The 27,839-nt window shown below is 37.3% G+C and overlaps 1 protein-coding gene across 1 annotated transcript in view; it reads left to right on the forward strand.

Moving 5' to 3' along the window:
• The window catches only part of LOC128661059 (vomeronasal type-2 receptor 26-like), a gene marked incomplete at its 5' end in the record, with an annotated part of 29,987 nt that extends 3,683 nt beyond the window's left edge, over positions 1 to 26,304 (forward strand). The window contains 2 exons of the mRNA XM_053715216.1: positions 1,141 to 1,264; positions 25,403 to 26,304. Coding sequence (XP_053571191.1) covers positions 1,141 to 1,264; positions 25,403 to 26,304 — 1,026 coding nt within the window. The remainder of the gene's footprint in view (positions 1 to 1,140; positions 1,265 to 25,402) is intronic.
• Positions 26,305 to 27,839: the final 1,535 nt, after the last annotated feature.

Raw genomic sequence — 27,839 nt, forward strand, 5'->3', positions numbered from 1 at the left:
GAGATCTTGACTTGTATGGGGTTTCATAGGACCCCCAAATGTGCAAGCTAGGTAGGCTAATTACCCTTACATAATCCAATCTAGCGCATTTCGCAATGGTACATTTATCTGGCACCTGTTTCTTTGACACTTACTCTCAGTTATACACTTTAGATATCACTTTCCCTGTGCCACACTTCAGATCATTGAAGCTCACCTCAAGTAATCAAATGTTACTAGCAGGCCAGATTCTATTTGATTTCCCAATCTGAGGTGAATTAGTGATTGAGCAGTGGATCAATTTAGTCAGTTAAATATTCTCTGTGGAAGGGTGGAAATGAGAGACATGGGTCTCCATTCATCAATTGGAGGGTGGAAGAGGTTTGCTTTCATGAACATTGTCCACCCAGCCTCATGGCGAGCTGGGGGCATCCTCTACCTGCATTTAACACTGCACAAACTGCTCCTTGTGTAATGCCACCCTCTGCTCGTGTCCGGGCAATCACACATAAGAAGGGGCTGGCAATTATCCCAATCGGATCTGAATTGGATAACTGAAATCTGCCACACTTAAGGTGGCTCGAGCCTGAAATGCTGGGGCTCCGAAGCTGCTCTCACAGCTTGATAAATTAAGACCGTGTTTTGTAATGAAGTGCAATCCCTGAAGTATCCCTTGCCAATGCCCCAAGTACCCCCAGGGGTACATATACCACAGGTTACATGGTACAGCTAAAAAAATCATAACAAAGCAGACATATATTACAAGCAATTTACAAGCGTGTTTCCTAAGTCTTGTGGTTGTAATTATTGTTTTTCTGTGTAGCGAGCAGTTCCAATTTGATGAGTGAGATTTCATGTATTTGGTACCTCACACAACTGTAGATGAGAATGCCAGGGACGCCCACTAACAAAATGCTGGTACAGATCCGTGAAGTGATTCTCAATGAATTCCTACCATTATCTTCAAACATTATAACAGGGCCCTCGCATCCTCACAAGCATCTATAAATCTAGGCAAATGAAAACAATTAGCCAAATGGTATAATTGTATGTATAAACTGTTGGCATGTCTCAAAACTTTGTACAGCTGTAAAAATGTCATGTAAAATAACATTTCTGTGTAACATTTTCTTTTGCTTTCTTTTTTTTTTTTTAATGCAGACCCCGCGTTCCGTATGCAGTGAGAGCTGCCCTCCTGGCCAAAGAAAGTCTATTCGGGAAGGTCAACCAGTTTGTTGCTTTGATTGTTTGCCCTGTCCAGAGGGAGAGTTCTCCTATCAGAAAGGTTAGTTTTATTAGTAAAAATGCACTCGTCGGACAAATGGCACAAAGCAAATTAATTATAAATACCTGCCTAATATTACTTAGCATTGAAAAAGCAGGAAGAGCCCAAGTGTCTCACTATTAATGGCAACATAACTGAAGTTTGTTTACAGAAATGTTTATATCGGTAAAGGAATTAAAAAATGCCTGGGACTAGACATGTGCACCGCTAAAAAATTCGGTTCGTTTTCGGTTCGGATCGATTCGGACTTTTAGAATTTCGTTTCGGATCGAATCTGATTCGGCAAAATTTGAATAAATTCGTTTCGGATTTATTCGGATCCGAATAAATTCGTTTCGGATTTATTCGGATTCGGCTGAATTCGGTTCTATTCCGTTCCGAAATTCGGTATGTTTTTACTACACTAACACCCATTTAGTACACTAAGTCACTAACACCCATAAACTACCTATGAACCACTAAACCGAGGCCCCCCCACATCGCAAACCCTATAATAACATTATTTAACCCCTAATCTGCCGATCGGATATCGCCGCCGCCTACATTATAGCTATTAACCCCTAATCTGCTGTCCCTAACACCGCCGACCCCTACATTATAGTTATTAACCCCTAATCTGCCTCCCCCAACCTCGCCGCAATCTAACTACAAGTATTAACCCCTAATCTGCCGACCCGATATCGCCGCCGCCTACATTATAGCTATTAACCCCTAATCTGCTGTCCCTAACACCGCCGACCCCTACATTATAGTTATTAACCCCTAATCTGCCTCCCCCCAACGTCGCCGCAATCTAACTACAAGTATTAACCCCTAATCTGCCGACCCGATATCGCCGCCGCCTACATTATAGCTATTAACCCCTAATCTGCTGTCCCTAACACCGCCGACCCCTACATTATAGTTATTAACCCCTAATCTGCCTCCCCCCAACGTCGCCACAATCTAACTACAAGTATTAACCCCTAATCTGCCGACCCGATATCGCCGCCGCCTACATTATAGCTATTAACCCCTAATCTGCTGTCCCTAACACCGCCGACCCCTACATTATAGTTATTAACCCCTAATCTGCCCCCCCCCAACGTCGCCACAATCTAACTACAAGTATTAACCCCTAATCTGCCGACCGCAAATCGCCGCCACTATAATAAATGTATTAACCCCTAAACCGCCGCACTCCCGCCTCGCAAACACTATAATACATTTTATTAACCCCTAATCTGCCCTCCCTAACATCGCCGCCACCTACCTACAATTATTAACCCCTAATCTCCCGTCCCCATCGTCGCCGCTACTATAATAAGGTTATTAACCCCTAAACCTAAATCTAACCCTAACACTAACACCCCCTAACTTAAATATAATTTAAATAAAACGAAATAAGTTTACTATAGTTAAATAAATGAATCCTATTTAAAACTAAAGACTTACCTGTAAAATAAACCCTAAGATAGCTGCAATATAACTAATAGTTACATTGTAGCTATTTTAGGATTTATTTTTATTTTACAGGCAACTTTGTATTTATTTTAACTAGGTACAATAGTTATTAAATAGTTATTAACTATTTAATAACTACCTAGCTAAAATAAATACAAATTTACCTGTAAAATAAATCCTAACCTAAGTTACACTAACACCTAACACTACACTATCATTAAATTAACTAAATAAATGAATCATATTTAAAACAAAATACTTACCTGTAAAATAAACCCTAATATAGCTGCAATATAACTAATAGTTACATTGTAGCTATTTTAGCATTTATATTTATTTTACAGGCAACTTTGTATTTATTTTAACTAGGTACAAAAGCTATTAAATAGTTATTGACTAATTAATAGCTACCTAGTTAAAATAATTACAAAATTACCTGTAAAATAAATCCTAACCTAAGTTACAATTAAACCTAACACTACACTGTCATTAAATAAATTAACTACAAGTACCTACAATTATCTACAATTAAATAAACTAAAGTACAAAACCCCCCCACTAAATTACAAAAAAAAACAAACACTAAATTACAAAAAATAAAAAAATATTACAAGAATTTTAAACTAATTACACCTAATCTAAGCCCCCTAATAAAATAACAAAGCCCCCCAAAATAAAAAAAATGCCCTAACCTATACTAAATTACAAAAGTTAACAGCTCTATTACCTTACCAGCCCTGAACAGGGCCCTTTGCGGGGCATGCCCCAAAGAAAACAGCTCTTTTGCCTGTAAAAAAAAAAAACACAATCCCCCCCCCACATTACAACCCACCACCCACATACCCCTACTCTAACCCAAACCCCCCTTAAATAAACCTAACACTACCCCCCTGAAGATCTCCCTACCTTGAGTCGTGTTCACCCAGCCGGGCCGAAGTCTTCATCCGATGGGGCAGAAGAGGACATCCAGACCGGCAGAAGTCTTCATCCAAGCGGGGCAAGAAGAGGTCTTCCATCCATCATACAAGTACCAAAATACAAACAAACACTAAATTACAAAAAATAATAAAATATTACAATAATTTTAAACTAATCACACCTAATCTAAGCCCCCTACTAGCTATTAATATAGCTTCAATATAACTAATAGTTACATTGTAGCTATTTTAGGATTTATATTTATTTTACAGGCAACTTTGTATTTATTTTAACTAGGTACAATAGCTATTAAATAGTTAATAACTATTTAATAACTACCTAGCTAAAATAAATACAAATTTACCTGTAAAATAAATCATAACCTAAGTTACAATTACACCTAACACTACACTATCATTAAATTAACTAAATAAATGAATCCTATATAAAACTAAAGACTTACCTGTAAAATAAACCCTAATATAGCTGCAATATAACTAATAGTTACATTGTAGCTATTTTAGCATTTATATTTATTGTACAGGCAACTTTGTATTTATTTTAACTAGGTACAATAGCTATTAAATAGATATTTACTGTTTAATAGCTACCTAGTTAAAATAATTACAAAATTACCTGTAAAATAAATCCTAACCTAAGTTACAATTAAACCTAACACTACACTATCATTAAATAAATTAACTACAAGTACCTACAATTAAATACAATTAAAAAACTAAACTAAAGTACAACCCCCCCCCACTAAATTACAAAAAATAAAAAAATATTGCAAGAATTTTAAACTAATTACACCTAATCTAAGCCCCCTAATAAAATAACAAAGCCCCCCAAAATAAAAAAAATGCCCTACCCTATACTAAATTACAAAAGTTAACAGCTCTATTACCTTACCAGCCCTGAACAGGGCCTTTTGCGGGGCATGCCCCAAAGAAAACAGCTCTTTTGCCTGTAAAAAAAAACACAATCCCCCCCCCCACATTACAACCCACCACCCACATACCCCTACTCTAACCCAAACCCCCCTTAAATAAACCTAACACTACCCCCCTGAAGATCTCCCTACCTTGAGTCGTGTTCACCCAGCCGGGCCGAAGTCTTCATCCGATGGGGCAGAAGAGGACATCCAGACCGGCAGAAGTCTTCATCCAAGCGGGGCAAGAAGAGGTCTTCCATCCATCAGAAAAGTACAAAAAAACAAACAAACACTAAATTAGCAAAAATAATAAAATATTACAATAATTTTAAACTAATTACACCTAATCTAAGCCCCCTACTAGCTATTAATATAGCTACAATATAACTAATAGTTACATTGTAGCTATTTTAGGATTTATATTTATTTTACAGGCAACTTTGTATTTATTTTAACTAGGTACAATAGCTATTAAATAGTTAATAACTACCTAGCTAAAATAAATACAAATTTACCTGTAAAATAAACCCTAACCTAAGTTACAATTACACCTAACACTACACTGTCATTAAATTAACTAAATAAATTAATCCTATATAAAACTAAATACTTACCTGTAAAATAAACCCTAATATAGCTACAATATAACTAATAGTTACATTGTAGCTATTTTAGCATTTATATTTATTTTACAGGCAACTTTGTATTTATTTTAACTAGGTACAATAGCTATTAAATAGTTATTGACTAATTAATAGCTACCTAGTTAAAATAATTACAAAATTACCTGTAAAATAAATCCTAACCTAAGTTACTATTAAACCTAACACTACACTATCATTAAATAAATTAACTACAAGTACCTACAATTAAATACAATGAAATAAACTAAACTAAAGTACAAAAAAAACAAACACTAAATTACAAAAAATAAAAAAAATTACAAGAATTTTAAACTAATTACACCTAATCTAAGCCCCCTAATAAAATAACAAAGCCCCCCAAAATAAAAAAATGCCCTACCCTATACTAAATTACAAAAGTAATCAGCTCTATTACCTTACCAGCCCTGAACAGGGCCTTTTGCGGGGGCATGCCCCAAAGAAAACAGCTCTTTTGCCTGTAAAAAAAAACACAATACCCCCCCCCCACATTACAACCCACCACCCACATACCCCTACTCTAACCCAAACCCCCCTTAAATAAACCTAACACTACCCCCCTGAAGATCTCTCTACCGTGTCTTCACCCAGCGGGCCGAAGTCTTCATCCGATGGGGCAGAAGAGGACATCCAGACCGGCAGAAGTCTTCATCCAAGTGGGGCAAGAAGAGGTCTTCCATCCATCAGAAGTCTTGATCCAGGCGGCATCTTCTCTGTTCATCCATCCGGAGCGGAGCGGCAGCATCCTGAAGACATCCCACGCAGAGCATCCTCTTCTTTCTTGATCCGACGACTAGGTGACTGTACCTTTAAGTGACGTCATCCAAGATGGCGTCCCTTGAATTCCGATTGGCTGATAGGATTCTATCAGCCAATCGGAATTAAGGTAGGAAAAATCTGATTGGCTGATTCAATCAGCCAATCAGATTCAAGTTCAATCCGATTGGCTGATCCAATCAGCCAATCAGATTGAGCTCGCATTCTATTGGCTGATCGGAACAGCCAATAGAATGCGAGGTCAATCTGATTGGCTGATTGGATCAGCCAATCGGATTGAACTTGAATCTGATTGGCTGATTGAATCAGCCAATCAGATTTTTCCTACCTTAATTCCGATTGGCTGATAGAATCCTATCAGCCAATCGGAATTCAAGGGACACCATCTTGGATGACGTCACTTAAAGGTACAGTCACCTAGTCGTCGGATCAAGAAAGAAGAGGATGCTCTGCGTGGGATGTCTTCAGGATGCTGCCGCTCCGCTCCGGATGGATGAACAGAGAAGATGCCGCCTGGATCAAGACTTCTGATGGATGGAAGACCTCTTCTTGCCCCGATTGGATGAAGACTTCTGCCGGTCTGGATGTCCTCTTCTGCCCCATCGGATGAAGACTTCGGCCCGCTGGGTGAAGACACGGTAGAGAGATCTTCAGGGGGGTAGTGTTAGGTTTATTTAAGGGGGGTTTGGGTTAGAGTAGGGGTATGTGGGTGGTGGGTTGTAATGTGGGGGGGGTATTGTGTTTTTTTTTACAGGCAAAAGAGCTGTTTTCTTTGGGGCATGCCCCCGCAAAAGGCCCTTTTAAGGGCTGGTAAGGTAATAGAGCTGATTACTTTTGTAATTTAGTATAGGGTAGGGCATTTTTTTATTTTGGGGGGCTTTGTTATTTTATTAGGGGGCTTAGATTAGGTGTAATTAGTTTAAAATTCTTGTAATTTTTTTTATTTTTTGTAATTTAGTGTTTGTTTTTTTTGTACTTTAGTTTAGTTTATTTCATTGTATTTAATTGTAGGTACTTGTAGTTAATTTATTTAATGATAGTGTAGAGTTAGGTTTAATAGTAACTTAGGTTAGGATTTATTTTACAGGTAATTTTGTAATTATTTTAACTAGGTAGCTATTAATTAGTCAATAACTATTTAATAGCTATTGTACCTAGTTAAAATAAATACAAAGTTGCCTGTAAAATAAATATAAATGCTAAAATAGCTACAATGTAACTATTAGTTATATTGTAGCTATATTAGGGTTTATTTTACAGGTAAGTATTTAGTTTTATATAGGATTAATTTATTTAGTTAATTTAATGACAGTGTAGTGTTAGGTGTAATTGTAACTTAGGTTAGGGTTTATTTTACAGGTAAATTTGTATTTATTTTAGCTAGGTAGTTATTAACTATTTAATAGCTATTGTACCTAGTTAAAATAAATACAAAGTTGCCTGTAAAATAAATATAAATCCTAAAATAGCTACAATGTAACTATTAGTTATATTGTAGCTATATTAATAGCTAGTAGGGGGCTTAGATTAGGTGTAATTAGTTTAAAATTATTGTAATATTTTATTATTTTTGCTAATTTAGTGTTTGTTTGTTTTTTTGTACTTTTCTGATGGATGGAAGACCTCTTCTTGCCCCGCTTGGATGAAGACTTCTGCCGGTCTGGATGTCCTCTTCTGCCCCATCGGATGAAGACTTCGGCCCGGCTGGGTGAACACGACTCAAGGTAGGGAGATCTTCAGGGGGGTAGTGTTAGGTTTATTTAAGGGGGGTTTGGGTTAGAGTAGGGGTATGTGGGTGGTGGGTTGTAATGTGGGGGGAGGGATTGTGTTTTTTTTTTACAGGCAAAAGAGCTGTTTTCTTTGGGGCATGCCCCACAAAGGGCCCTGTTCAGGGCTGGTAAGGTAATAGAGCTGTTAACTTTTGTAATTTAGTATAGGGTAGGGCATTTTTTTTATTTTGGGGGGCTTTGTTATTTTATTAGGGGGCTTAGATTAGGTGTAATTAGTTTAAAATTCTTGTAATATTTTTTTATTTTTTGTAATTTAGTGGGGGGGGGGTTGTACTTTAGTTTAGTTTTTTTAATTGCATTTAATTGTAGGTACTTGTAGTTAATTTATTTAATGATAGTGTAGTGTTAGGTTTAATTGTAACTTAGGTTAGGATTTATTTTACAGGTAATTTTGTAATTATTTTAACTAGGTAGCTATTAAATAGTCAATATCTATTTAATAGCTATTGAACCTAGTTAAAATGAATACAAAGTTGCCTGTACAATAAATATAAATGCTAAAATAGCTACAATGTAACTATTAGTTATATTGCAGCTATATTAGGGTTTATTTTACAGGTAAGTCTTTAGTTTTATATAGGATTCATTTATTTAGTTAATTTAATGATAGTGTAGTGTTAGGTGTAATTGTAACTTAGGTTATGATTTATTTTACAGGTAAATTTGTATTTATTTTAGCTAGGTAGTTATTAAATAGTTATTAACTATTTAATAGCTATTGTACCTAGTTAAAATAAATACAAAGTTGCCTGTAAAATACATATAAATCCTAAAATAGCTACAATGTAACTATTAGTTATATTGAAGCTATATTAATAGCTAGTAGGGGGCTTAGATTAGGTGTAATTAGTTTAAAATTATTGTAATATTTTATTATTTTTGGTAATTTAGTGTTTGTTTGTATTTTGGTACTTGTATGATGGATGGAAGACCTCTTCTTGCCCCGATTGGATGAAGACTTCTGCCGGTCTGGATGTCCTCTTCTGCCCCATCGGATGAAGACTTCGGCCCGGCTGGGTGAACACGACTCAAGGTAGGGAGATCTTCAGGGGGGTAGTGTTAGGTTTATTTAAGGGGGGTTTGGGTTAGAGTAGGGGTATGTGGGTGGTGGGTTGTAATGTGGGGGGGGGGATTGTGTTTTTTTTTTTACAGGCAAAAGAGCTGTTTTCTTTGGGGCATGCCCCGCAAAGGGCCCTGTTCAGGGCTGGTAAGGTAATAGAGCTGTTAACTTTTGTAATTTAGTATAGGGTAGGGCATTTTTTTTTATTTTGGGGGGCTTTGTTATTTTATTAGGGGGCTTAGATTAGGTGTAATTAGTTTAAAATTCTTGTAATATTTTTTTATTTTTTGTAATTTAGTGTTTGTTTTTTTTTGTAATTTAGTGGGGGGGTTTTGTACTTTAGTTTATTTAATTGTAGATAATTGTAGGTACTTGTAGTTAATTTATTTAATGACAGTGTAGTGTTAGGTTTAATTGTAAATTAGGTTAGGATTTATTTTACAGGTAATTTTGTAATTATTTTAACTAGGTAGCTATTAATTAGTCAATAACTATTTAATAGCTATTGTACCTAGTTAAAATAAATACAAAGTTGTCTGTAAAATAAATATAAATGCTAAAATAGCTACAATGTAACTATTAGTTATATTGCAGCTATATTAGGGTTTATTTTACAGGTAAGTATTTTGTTTTAAATATGATTCATTTATTTAGTTAATTTATTAATAGTGTAGTGTTAGGTGTTAGTGTAACTTAGGTTAGGATTTATTTTACAGGTAAATTTGTATTTATTTTAGCTAGGTAGTTATTAAATAGTTATTAACTATTTAATAACTATTGTACCTAGTTAAAATAAATACAAAGTTGCCTGTAAAATAAAAATAAATCCTAAAATAGCTACAATGTAACTATTAGTTATATTGCAGCTATCTTAGGGTTTATTTTACAGGTAAGTCTTTAGTTTTAAATAGGATTCATTTATTTAACTATAGTAAACTTATTTCGTTTTATTTAAATTATATTTAAGTTAGGGGGTGTTAGTGTTAGGGTTAGACTTAGGTTTAGGGGTTAATAACCTTATTATAGTAGCGGCGACGATGGGGGCGGGAGATTAGGGGTTAATAATTGTAGGTAGGTGGCGGCGATGTTAGGGAGGGCAGATTAGGGGTTAATAAAATGTATTATAGTGTTTGCGAGGCGGGAGTGCGGCGGTTTAGGGGTTAATACATTTATTATAGTGGCGGCGATTTGCGGTCGGCAGATTAGGGGTTAATACTTGTAGTTAGATTGCGGCGACGTTGGGGGGAGGCAGATTAGGGGTTAATAACTATAATGTAGGGGTCGGCGGTGTTAGGGACAGCAGATTAGGGGTTAATAGCTATAATGTAGGCGGCGGCGATATCGGGTCGGCAGATTAGGGGTTAATACTTGTAGTTAGATTGCGGCGACGTTGGGGGAGGCAGATTAGGGGTTAATAACTATAATGTAGGGGTCGGCGGTGTTAGGGACAGCAGATTAGGGGTTAATAGCTATAATGTAGGCGGCGGCGATATCGGGTCGGCAGATTAGGGGTTAATACTTGTAGTTAGATTGCGGCGACGTTGGGGGGAGGCAGATTAGGGGTTAATAACTATAATGTAGGGGTCGGCGGTGTTAGGGACAGCAGATTAGGGGTTAATAGTTATAATGTAGGCGGCGGCGATATTCGGTCGGCAGATTAGGGGTTAATAAAATAATGCAGGTGTCAGCGATAGCGGAGGCAGCAGATTAGGGGTTAATAAGTGTCAGATTAGGGGTGTTTAGAGACTCGGGGTACATGTTAGGGTGTTAGGTGCAGACTTAGTGTTTCCCCATAGGAAACAATGGGGCTGCGGTGTTAGTTTTTCTTCAGCCGAAACTCCCATTGTTTCCTATGGGGAAATGCCGAATCTTAACGAGCTAATTCGGATTTATTCGGAGATACGGCAGCTATTTCGGATTCATTCGGTAGATTCGGAAGTATTTTAATTCGGAAATCCGAATCGATCCGAATCTCCGAATTTACCGAATTTACCGAATTTCCGAATTAATCCGAAACGAACCGCACATGTCTACCTGGGACATGCATAAGGCTATTCTAAGGAAAAGGTAACGTAATATTGTAGACTTGATGGGCCTTTTTGGTTCTTATATACCGTCAAATTCTATGTTTCTATGTTTTACAATCATTAAAACCCCTTACTGGCATTATTTTTTCCCAGTTTCGTTCTTAAATGACATAGGCAATGTTTGCTTAGAATTATTTTCACCATAATTATCTGCAATCTTGTTAAAGGACCACTACACATAGTAGAATATCATAATCAATAAAAACATAATAAAAAGGTAATGCAAAAGAATTTAGTTTGAATTTCATGGGTAGTATATTTTTTATGACAAAATTGTGAGATGTATTATTATTCCCACTGCATCATGTGACAGCTATCAACCAATTACAAAATTAAATTACGTATATTCTGTGATACAATTTTAAACAGACACACAGGATTTCTAGTGATACTCTATATGGGTAAATAATATAACAATAAATAGGAATTTAATACTGAAAAAATGGGAAGCAAGCATTTGTTGCAATTTTCTTAATAACCCTTTCAACAAAGCTAGTATAGCTAAAGAAAAATACCTCTAAATAGATTCATTATGTTGTTCATTAGGTTTCCATGTAATTTATAGCAAGCATAGGCCAAACACTGCAAGGGTGGAATGATTGGTTTAACTCTAAAATTTGATGTACTTGTACTGCTTAATAGCAGTTACCCAATCTAAAACCTCTAAACAAAAGTATATATTTGGAGAAATTAGACACCCCATGTATTTACCTAGATATTTTAACATTTTAAAATAAATCAATAAAAAATAAATGTGATGAAAATAAAATGTGTAAATAAACATATAAATATATCAATAATATCCTATACAGTCAATTTCATAGACTGTGTTGAAACTGTTCGAAAATAGAACATTATGAACAAGAAGCTGAACTATCACAATTTACACTCATCGAGTTAGTGTGACTGAAACCCTCATGTAAAAGGTATTGTGTTAAAAAAAGTTGCATTAAATACAACATAAATACATTTAAAAGTACAGTTACACTCATATAAATACTACCTGACAAAAATAAATGAAAAAACAAAAGTTATAAGGGCTCAAAGATATATGGTATAAGGTGTATATATATATATATATATATATATACAGATCTCCAGAAGTGAAGGTAAGCGCACTATCACAAGAAGCACTCGAATTCCTCTGTAGCATAGATCAGCGAAAATTTCAGGCAAGTACCAGGCAGGGTAAGATAAAAAAGAGCAAAAATTTTATTAAAGTTAAAAGCGTGTGCCACTAACTTAGGCAAACAGCAAGCAGATCCAGCAGTAACAGCGGTCAGGTGTAAAGGCCGGTCTCCACGCAGGCGCGTTTCGTGCCCATGCGCACTTGTTCACTGCATGATATGTATATATATATATATCCTATAATATAAAAGGCCAAGTGTGTTTGTCCGAAGCTGTCATGCGCAGTAGAGACAGCGCGAGGACAAACACACCTGGCCATAGAGCCTACCTGATCTGCTGTCTGCATCGTGACAGCTGTAGATGGGAGGGGGTGTGACCGGCATGGCAGGGTGTTGCCAGGAATGGTGGGGCGTGGATGGGTGTGGCGGGCGGGGCTGGGCGTGGTGGGGCACTGCCGCGCGCGTGCGAGAGACATATCAAAAGAGAGGGGGGAGAGAGAGAAAGAGAGGGGTAGAGAGCAAAAGAGATGGGAAAGGGCAAAAGAGAGGGGGAGAGAGAGCAAAAGAGAGGGGGGAGAGAGAGAGAGCAAAAGAGGGGGAGAGAGAGAGAGCTCAAAAGAGGGGGGGAGAAAGCAAAAGAGAGGGGGAGAAAGCAAAAGAGAGGGGGGGGGGAGAGAGAGCAAAAGAGGGGGAGAGAGAGAGCAAAAGAGAGGGGGGGAGAGCAAAAGAAAGGGGGGGGAGAGAGAGAGGGGGGGAGAAAGAGAGAGGGGGAGAGAGAAAGAGCAAAAGAGAAGGAGAGAGAGAGCAAAATACAGGGGAAGAGAGAGGGCAAAAGAGGGGAAGAGAGAGAGAGGAAAAGAGTGTGGGGGGAGAGATAGAAAGAGAGGGGGGGAAAAGCAAAAGAGGGGGAGAGAGAGCAAAAGAGTGTGGGGGGAGAGAGAGAGGGGCGAGAGAGAAAGCAAAAGAGAAGGGGGAGAGAGAGAGCAAAAGAGAAGGGGGAGAGACAGAGCAAAAGACAGGGAGAGAGAGCAAACGAGAGGGGAAGTGAGAGCAAAAGACAGGGGGAGAGAGAGCAAAAGACAGGGGGAGAGAGAGAGCAAAAGAGAGGGGGAGAGAGCAAAAGAGAGGGGGAGAGAGCAAAAGAGAGGGGGAGAGAGCAAAAGAGAGGGGGAAAGAGAGAGCACAAAAGAAAGGGGGGAGAGAGAGAGGGGGAGAGAGAGAGCGCAAAAGAAAGGGCGGAGAGAGAGAGCGCAAAAGAGAGGGGGAAGAGAGGGAACAAAAGAGAGGGGGTGAAGAGAGAGCGCAAAAGAGAGGGGGAAAGAGAGAGCGCAAAAGAAAGGGGGGAGAGAGAGAGCGAAAGAGAGGGGGGAAAAGAGAGAGCGCAAAAGAGAGGGGGGAGAGAGCGAGCACAAGAGAGGGGGAGAGAGGGAACAAAAGAGAGGGGAAAGAGCAAAAGAGAGGGGAGAGAGAGCAAAAGAGAGGGGAGAGAGAGAGAGCAAAAGAGAGGGGGGGGAGAGCAAGGGGTGGGACCGCTGTACTGCAAAAAATGGCCAGTGTAAACGGGCTTTAGGACTAGTGTGTATGTATGTGTATATATATATATATATATATATATATACAGCAAAACATTGGGGTTTGGTTAAGCACACCTTACAAAAACATATTATATATTATAGCACATATTGTGGGAGTGCTGCCAAAATGACCAGAGTAAATACAAACAAACAACATAGTATTAGCGCACATCTAAAATGAAACCATACTTATTTTGATATAAAGTCTGCATAAAATGCCTGTTAAAAACTCTATACTCTTAAATAATATTGGGATCTTAGTCACACAATATGGCCATATTCTGCTCAGCCAGTCACCACTTACAAGGTGTCCCAAAATAGACTGGTCCTAACACTATAAATTGTAACCTTACTGGGCTGAATCCTTTGATTCTAATATAGAGTTCCAACTCTGTGGTTCTATGCCCCATTGAATGAGGCTGCCTGGTTTTATATAGCCTTAATGACACTGCCTGGAACACACCTGAGCAGGTTTTTAGTGGTGTGCTTTAACCATGGGGATCTGGTCAATCTCCCTGTAAGAAATACAGCAAAACATGGGGGTTTGGTTAAGCACACCTTACAAAAACATATTATATATTAAAGCACATATTGTGGGAGTGCTGCCAAAATGACAAGAGTAAATACAAACAAACAACACAGTATTAGCGCACATCCAAAATGAAACCACACTTATTTTGATATAAAGTCTGCATAAAATGCCTGTTTAAAACTCTATACTCTTAAATAATATTGGGATCTTAGTCACACAATATGGCCATATTCTGCTCAGCCAGTCACCACTTACAAGGTGTCCCAAAATAGACTGGTCCTAACACTATAAATTTTAACCTTACTGGGCTGAATCCTTTGATTTAGGGTTCTATATTAGAATCAAAGGATTCAGCCCAGTAAGGTTAAAATTAAAGGTTAAAACCTCCTACTACCAAAAAGTAAACAACACAGTAAACAGCACACCTTGACAGCCCTTACTGCGGCAAAAGGTCAATATAACCAAGCTGTGCCCGGCGCTCAATTACACCCTATTGTTGAAGCCCCACAAGTGGAAATAAGATACCGGATCCCCACAATTCGATCATTGATCTAACCATATATTTACAATCAGTTACTGGACTGCCTCTCATTATAGGCTCATCGCATCGCCATCAATACCTGTAAATCAAGTGCACAAGTGACAAAACTATCAAGCGCCCCACTGTTAAAAACAACCTCTTGGTTGCCATCCAACACCCCACATCTAAGCGGATGGAGCAGGACCAGCCTTGGGTCATAGCCATCCCCAGTGGTCTAGGTGAATGAGCCTATGAGCTTAGATGGGAGGTGCCTTGGAGCGTCTTGTGTGATTGTGGCTTTCCCCTTAAGGCATGACAGGGGAATCGCTTTGGATACCGGGTCCACTCTATATCTCGAGCATTTGAGTGAGTTTCAGTAGATTTATGAGTTCTTTTGGTATTGAGGCGGTCTGGCTATGTTACTAGTGTAGGATATATATACTCGCATCTGTGTAATATAGGGTCGCCATTAGGGTTGCACTGATACCGATACTAGTATCGGTATCGGTACCAATACCAAGTACTTGCATGAGTACTTGTACTCGTGCAAATGCACCGATACTTAAACCGATACCTCCACTTACTACCCATATGCTATCTTGTGGTGTTTTTTTCAAACTGCATGTTCCCATTTCATTCAAAGCTGGAGTGGAGACTAAACTAAAAATTGTTTACTACTGTTCTGCTAATACAAATTGCTCTTATTTGTATTATTGTAGGAGAGATCACTGTACTGCGTTCAGACAAACCCCTGAAGTACTGGGCAGTTAATAAACTGAGATTTCCAGCTCTGGTTAAAATGGCCCAAAAATATATTTCTGCCCCATGCAGGGGTGTGGAAAGTTGAACCTCCTTACTGATAGCAAAAACAGACTTATAGCTGAACATGCAGAGATGCTTCTGTTCTGTTCCTTAAAAAGAACTTGCCACTAACTTGAAAAATGATTCTAATTGCTAGATTGCCTTTTATACTGCAAGTTCTCATCTTGCACAATTATGTTTAAAACATACTGTACTCTGAGGAACATCTTAGCTTATATAATTGCAGGAAGAGTACTCATAGGAAAAATTAAGTTAATCTCAATGAACACTCATCCTGCAATTATAGGACTAGATTTAGATTACATTTGATTGGTAAGCTTTACCAATGCTCTGTTCACATTTCCAACTCCATAGCCTTTAATGGAGTAGGACATGTAATGAGAGCATTGGTAAAGCTTACCAGTCAAATGTAATCTAGCCCATAGTGTTGTTCGCCATGATTAAACAGTATTCTGTTCTATTTTTTACTGTATGGCACTTTTGGTTGGTTGCAATTTTATATTTGTTATTTATTGTTGTTGTTAATATATTTTATTGTAATATTTTTATTTCTAAACATGTTCTGTGAACTTTATGACAAATAAAACCTGTTTTATTATTTCATAATGTTTTTTGAGCTACAGTCCTTCATAATTATAAAGAAGGAATCTTAAAAAATTAGTCTGTATTGTGCTTGGTAAACTGTCACATGACATAAAAAAAAGTATCGGTAATTGGTATCGGTGAGTATTTGAAAACAAGTATCGGTACTTGTACTCGGTCTTAATAAAATGGTATCGGTGCAACCCTAGTCGCCATAGAGACGTTGACAGTTCCTCTGATTGGTTATTGTGGTTGTTACGTATACACATGGGAGTGGTGTGTTTGAGGTTTATCCTATGATAGTCACCGTAGCACGGTCGGTTCCACGTACATTCAGTTCAGGGGTGCCCAGCAGATGGGAGAACATGAGCATTGTGACAACATAGATCACCCTTTACACATACATATATTTTGTCATTTGGATTAACACTGCACCTGTTTTACACATAGGCTATTTTGTTTTTCAGATATATTAACAACAGTATTACTGATTCACTGATGGGCTACTGACTTGGTATAACCCCTTTATTTTTGCACACGGTCTCCACAGATTGGTGACCGGACTGAGGGAGGGGCCTGCAGGCCTTTATAAGTTTGTTCACTTGCACATTCATGTTGTCAGAAGAAGGGACGTTTGAGGTCCCGAAACGTTACTAATAAAGATTTTGTACATAGATATCCTAAGTCCAGTGAGTGCTTCACGCTGTTTCTTTGCTATATACTATATATATATATATATATATATATATATATATATATATATATATATATATATATATATAAGAAAAGTTCATAGGTATATGCACTCTCACCAACAGTTCAACTGCCAGGGTGCTCTCAAAGAATCAATAGTAATGCATAGGTTAAAGCACTCTCTGGACATCAGACTTCAAGCGTGATAAAATTCATTTAAAGTGACGTTTCGAAACTTCAAACGTCCCTTCCTCTGAGGAAGGGACGTTTGAAGCCCCAAAACGTCACATTAAATAAATTTTATCACGCTTTAAGTCTGAAGTCCAGAGAGTGCTTTAACCTATGCATTACTATACATATATATATATATATATACAGACATACCTGTATACATTTCTAAATATGTATATATATATATATATATATATATATATATATATATATTAGGCGATAAGTCTATTTAAATAAAAAAAAAACTACAAACCCCAAAGCTAAAATTACACAAAATAAAAAAAAATAAAAGTTCAGAAAAAATAAACAAAACTATCCAAAAAGGGGGCGGAGCTAACCGCTGATGTGGATGGCTGCATTTTTACAGAGCTCCCGACTCAAGACTCACAAAAAGAGATTTATCTACCTAAATTGCCAGCCTGAAGTAATTAATGTTAAGTCCTACCTAGAGGGGACACTGTATGATTGAGTTTGGGAGCATGCAAAAGCCTCTTTTCTTCTAATACAAGACCTAATACGGGGCACGAGTAATCCACACGGGGATCATGGAGTCAGAGACACTAAAGATGGTGGCTTAAGCAACAAAAAGATTTGTGAAGAGAGACTGCCGGAAAAGGTTGGAGCGATTCTGACAGAGAAGAAAGTTGAGGTGGAGCTGCCCGCCACGCACTCGAGCGCTATTTTGGTGGATTCGCACACCTAACAGGAGGAATCACTGCAGCACTTAAAAGCGTATAAAAATCCTCCAAGCATCTGCTGTATTATAATGCCTAATGAGGGCTATGGTGCACTGCCGCCCGGCATGGAGGCCCAAGTACCCTATATTGCTTTCAGGGACTTGCTGGAGGAGCACGGGAGGAGGATCTGCGAGAGGCTTGATGCCTTTATTAACAAAATTCTAGTGGCGCGCAAACGGAGTGATAACATGGAAGAGGAGCGCCCAGAAGCAAAGGAGACACAGAGAGACATAGTGCCTGCAACTCTCCAGATGCGGTTCTCGCCATTGGCGCCAGTAGATGCAAGCCTGGGGTTGGAGCTTTGCTCTCTCTCTGCTGACACAAGTAGCTTGCACGCATGGAGGGGGTAAAAATTTTGCCGCTCGCACATAGAAGCAGACACCATGGAGTGTTGTAGTGCTCGCGCATATCCAGGCATGCTCCTCTCAGTTAGCAGCATGGTGCGATTGCTGCAACATCCCTGCTGGAAGTACCGTCAGACCCTACGGATGTATCGGGCTATGAGCCACTATTCCCCCTGGGATCCGTGGACTGGCGTGCGGGTCATCTATAGACTGCTACGATCACTTAGAGCAGGTATTGGGTGAAGGGAGTGCATGGAGGAAGGTGGTTTTGGGCACAATATATCCACCAAGACTCTCTAACAGCTTTAGGACTTTGTTGTGCTGCCCCACAAAAATCTGATGTACTTTTTCCTTGCCTACATATACATATATTCAAATGTAAATATTGTATTTGTCAACTGTTGTACTACCTAAAACAGGGGAAGATTGTTAGCATAGTACTATTACACACTCATGTACTAGATAGAGAGATGACGATAGGGGTCATTTATTGCAATCAAACTATTCTGTATCAAAGCATGGGAAGCTAGTCTTTTTTGGGTGACAGGGCTGTCTGTGGCCGAGACGCCTCAGTTTTTCTTCTTAGACTATGTGACTGACCCCTCTTGCTATATATGATTTGTGTAAGACTAGTGGAGAGTTAATGGTACTTGTGTAAATGTTTAGTTGCCTAAAAATATGCATTTCCTGTATCCTTGATATTTGCTGTTGCTAAGAGGTATAGTAATTGCCGTGTTAATGTTGTTTATTCCTGAAGTAACATGCAGTATGTAAATGTCTTTTAATGCGAGCACCATTTAGGTTACAAAGCTTTGTCGAAATATCCAGGTATTTTGGGAATACTAGTCAGGTATTATCCTTTCAAAGCTCCAATAGTCCTATGGATCTGAGGAATATGTGTGCCTTAATGCAATGCAATAATTGAGAACTCTTTTGTTACTTACCTAGATGTGTATTTGTTGCTAATTATTTTGTGCACTAACTTACTCTTCTAAGGAAAGAGTTTCTCTCTTGTGCTCTCTGAGCCCTTATATAATGCATAACCGCTCTATCCCACCCACTTAAACTTTTTAGAGGCTGCGAATATCCACATTTTTAATCCCAGTGCGGTAAGGACTCAGTACTTTTTTTCCTACATTGCCCCCCCATTCCTGTTTGGCAGAGTTACGTAGTCTCTGCCCTGTCCAAGGAGTCTTAGTTGCTCTTTGGGCCCTAATAAGAATAATATTGCTGTGTTTGCATATATACCTTTTCCTACATATAGCTTGTTAGCTGTCGTAATTTTATTTTATTTAATCCTTAACCTAAAGATGAGTTACCATAGGATTGTTTAATTGTTTTCTTTATATGACTGTTTTTTGCGCCCACATCTGCCCAACTTGTATTTCTATTCTGCTTATTTTCCATACATGTAAATGTGTTATATTATGTAATGTCTAATATTATCTGATGATGCTTAAGCGGGTTCAATCTATGTCAGCAGTTATCTTAGCTCTCTATATGGTATTACTGTATTAATGATGTGTCCTCAATTATACTCTAGTTTTCAGATCCCTTGGGTGGATCTCTGTCACATTGATGACACTACGCAGATATAAAAATAAAATGAGGTGCAATGTTGAAGGGTAATATTTGGACCCGGCTAGACGAGATGTGATTCCCTACTAGTTGGTGTACTGAACTGTGTATACCAATGTCTCTTGCATTATTGTACTTGTGCTGTTGCCCTTCAATTTGTAATTGTTTTGTGATTGTTTTGATTGCCTCAATAAAAACAGTTTAAAAAAAAAAAAAAATATCCAAAATTTTTTTTAAACCTAAACTAATACCCTATAAAAAATCCCCCCAAAAATAAAATCACCCCCTAATCTAATACTAAACTACCAATAGTACTTAAAATGGCTTTTGTAGGGCATTTTCCTAAGTTAAACAGCTCTTTTTCCTAAACAAATTACCAATTACCCCCTAACAGTAAAACCCCCCACCCACCAAACGCCCCAAAATAAAAAAAAAAACCACAAAAAAACAACTAAACTACCCATTGCCCCTTAAGGGGCATTTGTATGGGCATTGCCCCTAAATAGCATTCAGCTCTTTTACTGCCCTTAAAAGGACAATCAGCTCTTTTCCAGCCCAAAATACTCTAATCTAAAAAAAAACAAAGCCACCCCAAAAAATAAAAAAAAGCCTTAGACTAAGCCCCAAATAGGTACTCATTGTTTCTAAAGTCCAGCAGAGGTCTTCTTCCAGGCGGCTCCACCATCTTCTGTCTTCATCCAGAACAAAGGTGGTGCAGAGTGGAGGTGCAGAGCTGTCTTCCCTTGATGCATGGATCCTCAGTGGCGGCCCTCAACGGCGCTTCTTGGTGGCAGCAGCGTTCCTCTGCAGCATGGAGGCTCCTCTTCATCCGATGTGCGTCGTACACTGAAGATTGAATGCAAGGTACCGCAATCAATTTGGGGTACCTTGCATTCCTATTGGCTGAAATGTTGAAATCATCCAATAGGATTAGAGCTACTAAAATCCTATTGACTGTTCAAATCAACCAATAAGATTTTAGTAGCTCTCATCCTATTGGCTGATTCCAAAATTTTAGCCAATAGAAATGTAAGATACCCCAATAAAACCCAGTGTGCATGAAGAGGAGCCTCCACGCCGCCGCCGAGGACCACCGCTGAGGATCCACACATCAGGGAAGACAACTCCGCACCTCTGCTCCGTGCCGGACTTCAGGAGCAGTGAGTACCTTTGGGGCTTAGGGTTAGATTTTTATTTTATTTATTTATTTATTTTTATTTTTTTAAGATTAGGGATTTAATGGGCTGGAAAAGAGCTGATTGCCCCTTTAAGGGCAATGCCCATACAAATGCCCCTTTATGGGCAAAGGGTAGTTTAGTTTTTTTTAGTGTTATTTTTTTGGGGGGGGGGTTACTGTTAGGGGGGATTTAGTAATTTGTAAATGTAAAAGAGCTGTTTAACTTAGGACAATGCCCTACAAAAGGCCCTTTTAAGGGCTATTGGTAGTTTAGTTTAGGGGTGTTTTTATTTTGGGGGGCTTTTTTATTTTCATAGGGATTAGGTTGAATTTTTTTATTTGATAATTTTGTTTATTTTTTTTCTGTAATTTTAGAGTTTTTTTGTTTTGTTTTTTTTTAGATAATTTTTTTGTAATTTAATGTTAGGTTTTATTTAAGTGTAACTTAGTATTGGGATTAATTTAGAGGGTGTTAGGTTAGGGGGTTTAGTAATTAAATTAGTTATTTGCATTGTGGGGGGTTGGCGGTTTAGGAGTTAATAGGTTAATTAGGTTTATTGAGATGTGGGGGTTTGTCGGTTTAGGGGTTAATAGGTTAATTAGGTTTATTGCAATGTGGGGGTTTGTCGGTTTAGGGGTTAATAGGTTAATTAGGTTTATTGCGATGTCAGGGTTTGTCGGTTTAGGGGTTAATAGGTTAATTAGGTTTATTGCGATGTGGGGGATTGGCGGTTAAGGGGTTAATATTTTAATTATGTTATTTGCAGATTAGGGGTTAATTACTTTATTATTTTGCAATGTGGGGGTTTGCAGTTTTGGTGTTTGTTAATACTTCGTGTGGGAGGTTAGGTTTTTTTTGCTATACTTCGTGCGGGCATTTACCTGTTTTTTATTTATTTCTTGCGTGTGGTTGCATGTTTTTTTTTTTTTAAGGCTTGGGTTTGCCTATGCTGCATCCAGGTGGATTCCGAAAATGGCAGGGCAGTGGTGGATTCTTTCACCACCCTGCCATTTTCGGAATCCACCGGGATGCAGCTTTGCTGCATCCAGGTGGATTCTTTTGGCTGCGCGCTCAGCCAATATTCTTTTGGCTGACTCGTGCAGCCAACATTCCTTGGAGGATTTGTGCGCAACTGGTGACACTGACGGATGCGTTAGAAACGCGATTATAGTATAGTTGTATATATATATATATGTGTGTGTACAGATGTATTTATATGTGTATATATGTATTTAAATACATATATACACATAAACACATATATACATTGGAGCCCTTTGCAGTCAAATACCTCAAAACATTAAAAATCATATGTATGTATCTTTAATATTTAATCATGTGATTTACTGTGTATATAGTGTAAATATTTTACATTCCAAAGTTCATCACATAGGGAAATATGTTCCATGTATTTTTAAATAGACATTTCTATAAATATGTATATACCTTTACCTGTATATATTCATATAGATATACAGGTATAGATATATATTTTACAAAATAATATTAATATAGGTATAGAAATATATATTTAAAACTAAACATTTTCTTTTATGTGAAGAACATTGGAATGTAAAATATGCAAATTGAGAATAGGGTTTAACGTTGTAGATCTAACGCAGTGTTAGGTTAGAGCACTTGAAGACAATTATCATATATTAAATATAAAATAATGTAAAAAATATTCATAATAATTATTTAAAATTAATGTAAATGTTTTAAAAAATTGTAAAAAATACATAGTGTATTCTAATGACTTTTTAGAACATCTATAATAATTAATAATTTTTATTAATATTTTTTTACATTAAGATAATTGTCTTCAAATACGCTAATTCAACACCTTGTTAGACCTACAGCTCTAAACCCGTTCTTCACATTATATTTCTATATATATATTTCTGTATATATCTGAACAATTTATTATATATATATATATATATATAATATATATATATATACAGTAAATATATATATATACATACATACATGCATGCAGAAATGTAGCACAGTCTCGCCACTGTCGGTGAGACACACGCTGTAACAACCGAGGACACAGCTTCTGAACAGGGTATAGCGAGTATTCTGTCATTAAGGGGCTAAATGGCACAAACAGATTTATTAAAATCGTTTTTTGTAGACATGTGCATGTCACCAATATGAGCGATAATAGCTCAAATAATAGTTGTATTTGTAGGTTTTTTTATTGAAAGAATAAAGTATGACAAATATATTAACATTTGTCTGAAAACGACAATCTCTAGTTATTTGGTGAAAGAAGCACCACTTGATTCTTTGAGGGATACTTATCAAGCCGTCAACCGCAAATACGCTGGAATTCCGCAGCGTGATTGTGGAGAGCTTGATTCGCCTTATTTATCAAAGCCTACAGACCGGCAAAAGTAGAATTTTGTGATGTAACATACGATCTGCCGGTCTCAGTCTGACACAGATCGATGCTTACATCACTACAGATGTTCCGAATGCAAATTTGGCACTATCTGACTACTTTTGTAAGTTAACAAAAATCTACCAGGTACGCTCGCCACTATTCCGGCCCAGCGTACCTGCTTTTCAATCCTCCGCCCTGGATGCGGCGGATGCCATAGGAATCAATGGGAGTCTGAAAGCAGCGAAAGCTCATGTTCGCTGCTGCCCGATATCCCATTGCTTCCTATGGGAGAATAAAAATAACGTTTACACCTAACACCCTAACATAAACCCCGAGTCTAAACACCCCTAATCTGCCGCCCCCTACACCGCCGCCACCTACATTATACTTATTAACCCCTAATCTACTGCCCCCTACACCGCTGCCACCTACATTATACTTATTAACCCCTAATCTGCCGCCCGACATTGCCGCCACCTACTTAAAGTTATTAACCCCTATCCCGCCGCTCCCGGAGCCCACAGCAACTAAATAAAGTTATTAACCCCTAAACCTAACAACCCGCTAACTTTATATTAAATATTAACTCATCCCTATCTTATAATCAATTACATTTAGAATTAAATTAAACTATATTAAACCTACCCTTACTATTATAATAAAATTACATTAAACTATATTAAATTAATAATTAATCTAACCTAACTTTTATACTAAAATTACATTAAACTATATTAAATTAATAATTAATCTAACCTAACTTTTATACTAAAATTACATTAAACTATATTACATTAATAATTAATCTAACCTAACTTTTATACTAAAATTACATTAAGCTACAAATTAAATTAACTATATTATATATTTAAACACCTAACCCTACTCAAATAATTAAAATCTACACAAAAAATTTACAAAGTTACAAAAAACTAACAACTAAGTTACAAAAAATAACAAACACTAAGTTACACAAAAAAATAAACACTAAGTTACACAAAATAAAAAAGAAACTATCAAAGATTTAAACTAATTACACCTAGTCTAAGGGCCCTATGAAAATAGAAAAGCCCCCCTCCGGGAGCGGAGGAATAGGGGTTAATAAGTTTATTAGAGTGGCGGTGGGCTCCGGGAGCGGAGGAATAGGGGTTAATAACTTTATTAGAGTTGCAGTGGGCTCCGGGAGCGGAGGAATAGGGGTTAATAAGTTTATTAGAGTTGCGGTGGGCTCCGGGAGCGGAGGAATAGGGTTAATACGTTTATTAGTGTGGCAGTGGGCTCCGGGAGCGGAGGAATAGGGGTTAATAACTTTATTAGAGTTGCAGTGAGCTCCGGGAGCGGAGGAATAGGGGTTAATAACTTTATTAAAGTTGTGGTGGCCTCCGGGAGCAGCAGTTTAGGGGTCAATAACTTTATTTAGTTGCGGCGGGTCCGGGAGCAGCGGGATAGGGGTAAAACAGTATAGTATAGTGGCGGTGTTTAGTGACAGTATACAAATAAAGCTGGGAAAAAGCCGAATAGCAGCGAGATCGATGACTGTCAGTTAACAACAGTCCGCTGCTCATCGCCCCGTACTTGGTGCGCAGCTTTTTGACAGCTTTTTTGGTAACTTTGGAGAACGTATTCAGGTCTGTGGCAGTGATGTTAGGCGATGTCAGGCGAGCGTATTGGTGCCGACGAATGCAGCACAGTGCCAGCTTGATAAGTATCCCTCTTTATGTTTATTATTTTATTATGATCTACAATTAAGGCTGAGTCTCTTATGATACAATAAAAAGCTGTTATATCAAACTACAAAATAGTCATGTTAACATATCAAGCCAACAAAGAAATATCCTAGAACTTCCTACTAATTGCAAAAACATTTTCTCTCTCTAGTTCCATTCAGATTTCACAAACATACCTCCATATTTTAGATTATAATTTTGTACTCCATGGAAAGTTTTGTTAACCTTAAATGCAGAGCAAACTGTTTTATTAATAGCTTTAAACATTTTAGCTAATATTACTTATTATTTTATCTAAGGTACAGAAACTACATATAATTGACTCATTCACTCTATTGCTATTATAATATACAGTATCTCTCAATGCATCTTCAGATTATAACAACATGATTACATAACCCATTTTATGCATATGTTTTCTTTATTTTAGACATGGATGTTTGTGTTAAATGCCCAAAAGACAAATGGCCAAACGAGCAGAAAACAGCTTGCGTCCCAAAGGTTTTATCATTTCTGTCTTTCCAAGACCCAATTGGAATTGTCCTTACATTTCTAGCAGTTTGTTTTTCTTTGATGTCTGCTGGAATTTTAGGAATATTCATCAGATTCCGAGACACCCCAATTGTGAAAGCCAACAACAGGGATCTGAGCTACCTTCTTCTGACGTCACTCATATACTCATTTCTCTGCTGTCTTCTCTTCATTGGACATCCAGGAAAAGTGACTTGTTTCTTACAGCAAGCTGTTTTTGGTATTAGTTTTTCAATATCATTATCTTCTCTGTTAGCCAAAACGTTGATTGTTGTGATAGCTTTTAATGCCACCAAACCTGGGAATATTTTTCGAAAACTGGTTGGTGCCAAAGTTCCCAAATATATTGTTATCACAAGTTCCCTTATTCAAGTATTTATTTGTATTTTATGTCTCATTATAGTGCCTCCAAACCTATACTATAACATGAATGCTGAGACGGGCAAGATCATTGTTGAGTGCAATGAAGGGCCAGATGTGTCTTTTTATTTTATACTTGGATACCTATGTATTTTGGCATTGATAAGTTTCATTGTTGCTTTCTTCGCCAGAAAATTACCAGACACTTTTAATGATGCTAAATTCATCACCTTTAGTATGTTGGTTTTCTGCAGTGTTTGGATTTTTTTTATTCCAACCTATCTCAGTACTAAAGGCACATACATGGTAGCTGTTAAGGTATTTGCAATCTGGGCTTCCAGTTCTGGTTTACTGGGTTGTATATTTGCCCCAAAGTGTTACATAATTGTGCTGAAGCCTGAAAGAAACATGAAAAAGAATTTGTTAAGGGGCCACTCATAAATTTATAAATAAAGAACACATTGATTCATACTGTCAAACCATTTATTTACTTGTGAAGTACACTGTTATTAACACTCCCAAGAGCTACAATACCCTAAACTAGGAGGCTCTCCTTTTAAAAGGAAACTAAACATCTTGTAATCAATAAATGTTGGGTAATCCAGAAATAAAATATCATACTATGTTAGTGTGATTTTATTTGAAGTTCATTGTTTGCTGCAATTGTTACTCAAAAGCCAAATTCTTTCCACAAGTTGCTTTATTTGATTGAGCTAATCCAGACATGTTACTTGAGAAGACAAGGATTGCCACTTTGATGTTGTTGGCAAAATGTCAACTAGAGGCAGGTATATGGCAGGGTTAGCATTATGAAGCCTGCCATTCATACTTTCAATTCTCAGAAATGGGAAACACACAATTTCCAGATGTAAATTATAGGAAAAGGGGCAAAATGAATGATTATATTAGTATATGATCAAACCACTGCCACAGGTACAAATATGCAAAAAGTGTTAAGCAGTTAAACAGACAATGCCTTTATTAAACTACATTACAGATAGTGGTGCAGATGGAGAAATCAATCAATAAGTGAATAAAGTATTATGTAATAATTTGGGTAACTTATGGGTTTCCATGTGAAAACTAAGCTACAAAAATTTCTTCCATATCGTCCAAACAACATAAAAATTAAATAGAGATTATTTATTTATTTAATTGGAAAAAAAATTGTCTTAGAATTTTTGAGAAATATTTACAAATTGTAAAATTAGAAAAGGGTGGTAATATTTTACTTTAAATGTTAATAAAAATGGAAAAACTGTGTTTGTCTCAAACATCTCAGACATGACCAGTAATCCTACAGATACAGTCCAAAGAGTTACAGATAATAAGGGAGAACTTCCTTCAAAATAAGCAGTGTATATATAATTATGGGGAGTAAACACACATTTTTGTTCTTGAAGATTGTGTGTAATTACCAACTCCAACCACATAGAAGGATTTATTTTGCTTACTGAAGGTATCATACGGTGGATAAGGTAGAGACTAATGGCTAGATCCTATGCAAACCACAAGTCACAGCATTACAAAAGCCCCAAAACATGTGGATATCTTCTGATTGACTAATTACGTTAATTGACATGTCCATTTACAACCCTTATTGGTTAAACTGAGCTTGTTTGGGGCATTACATTTAGGAGTGAGTATGCTTTCTGTGCTGTCAATAAAAATACTACAGCTAATAGACAAGGGAAGGTGTAGAATATGTTAGATTTAGTGGGGGGTAATTTGCATGTAAACTAGTGAAAACTAGTGAGATCAACATTTACAAATGTGTTTGTACGGGTCACATTGGGAGGTTAGATGGGTTATAGGGGATATTGTACTGGGAGAGGGTTGCTATTAAAGGGACAGTCTAGTATAAATTTAAACTTTCATTATTCAGATAGGACTTTTAATTTTAATCAACTTTCCAATTTACTTTAATCATCAAATTTGCTTTTTTCTCTTGGTATTCTTAGTTTAAACTAAACATA

Source organism: Bombina bombina, chromosome 1, assembly GCF_027579735.1.
Source record: "Bombina bombina isolate aBomBom1 chromosome 1, aBomBom1.pri, whole genome shotgun sequence".
Lineage (NCBI taxonomy): Eukaryota > Metazoa > Chordata > Amphibia > Anura > Bombinatoridae > Bombina > Bombina bombina.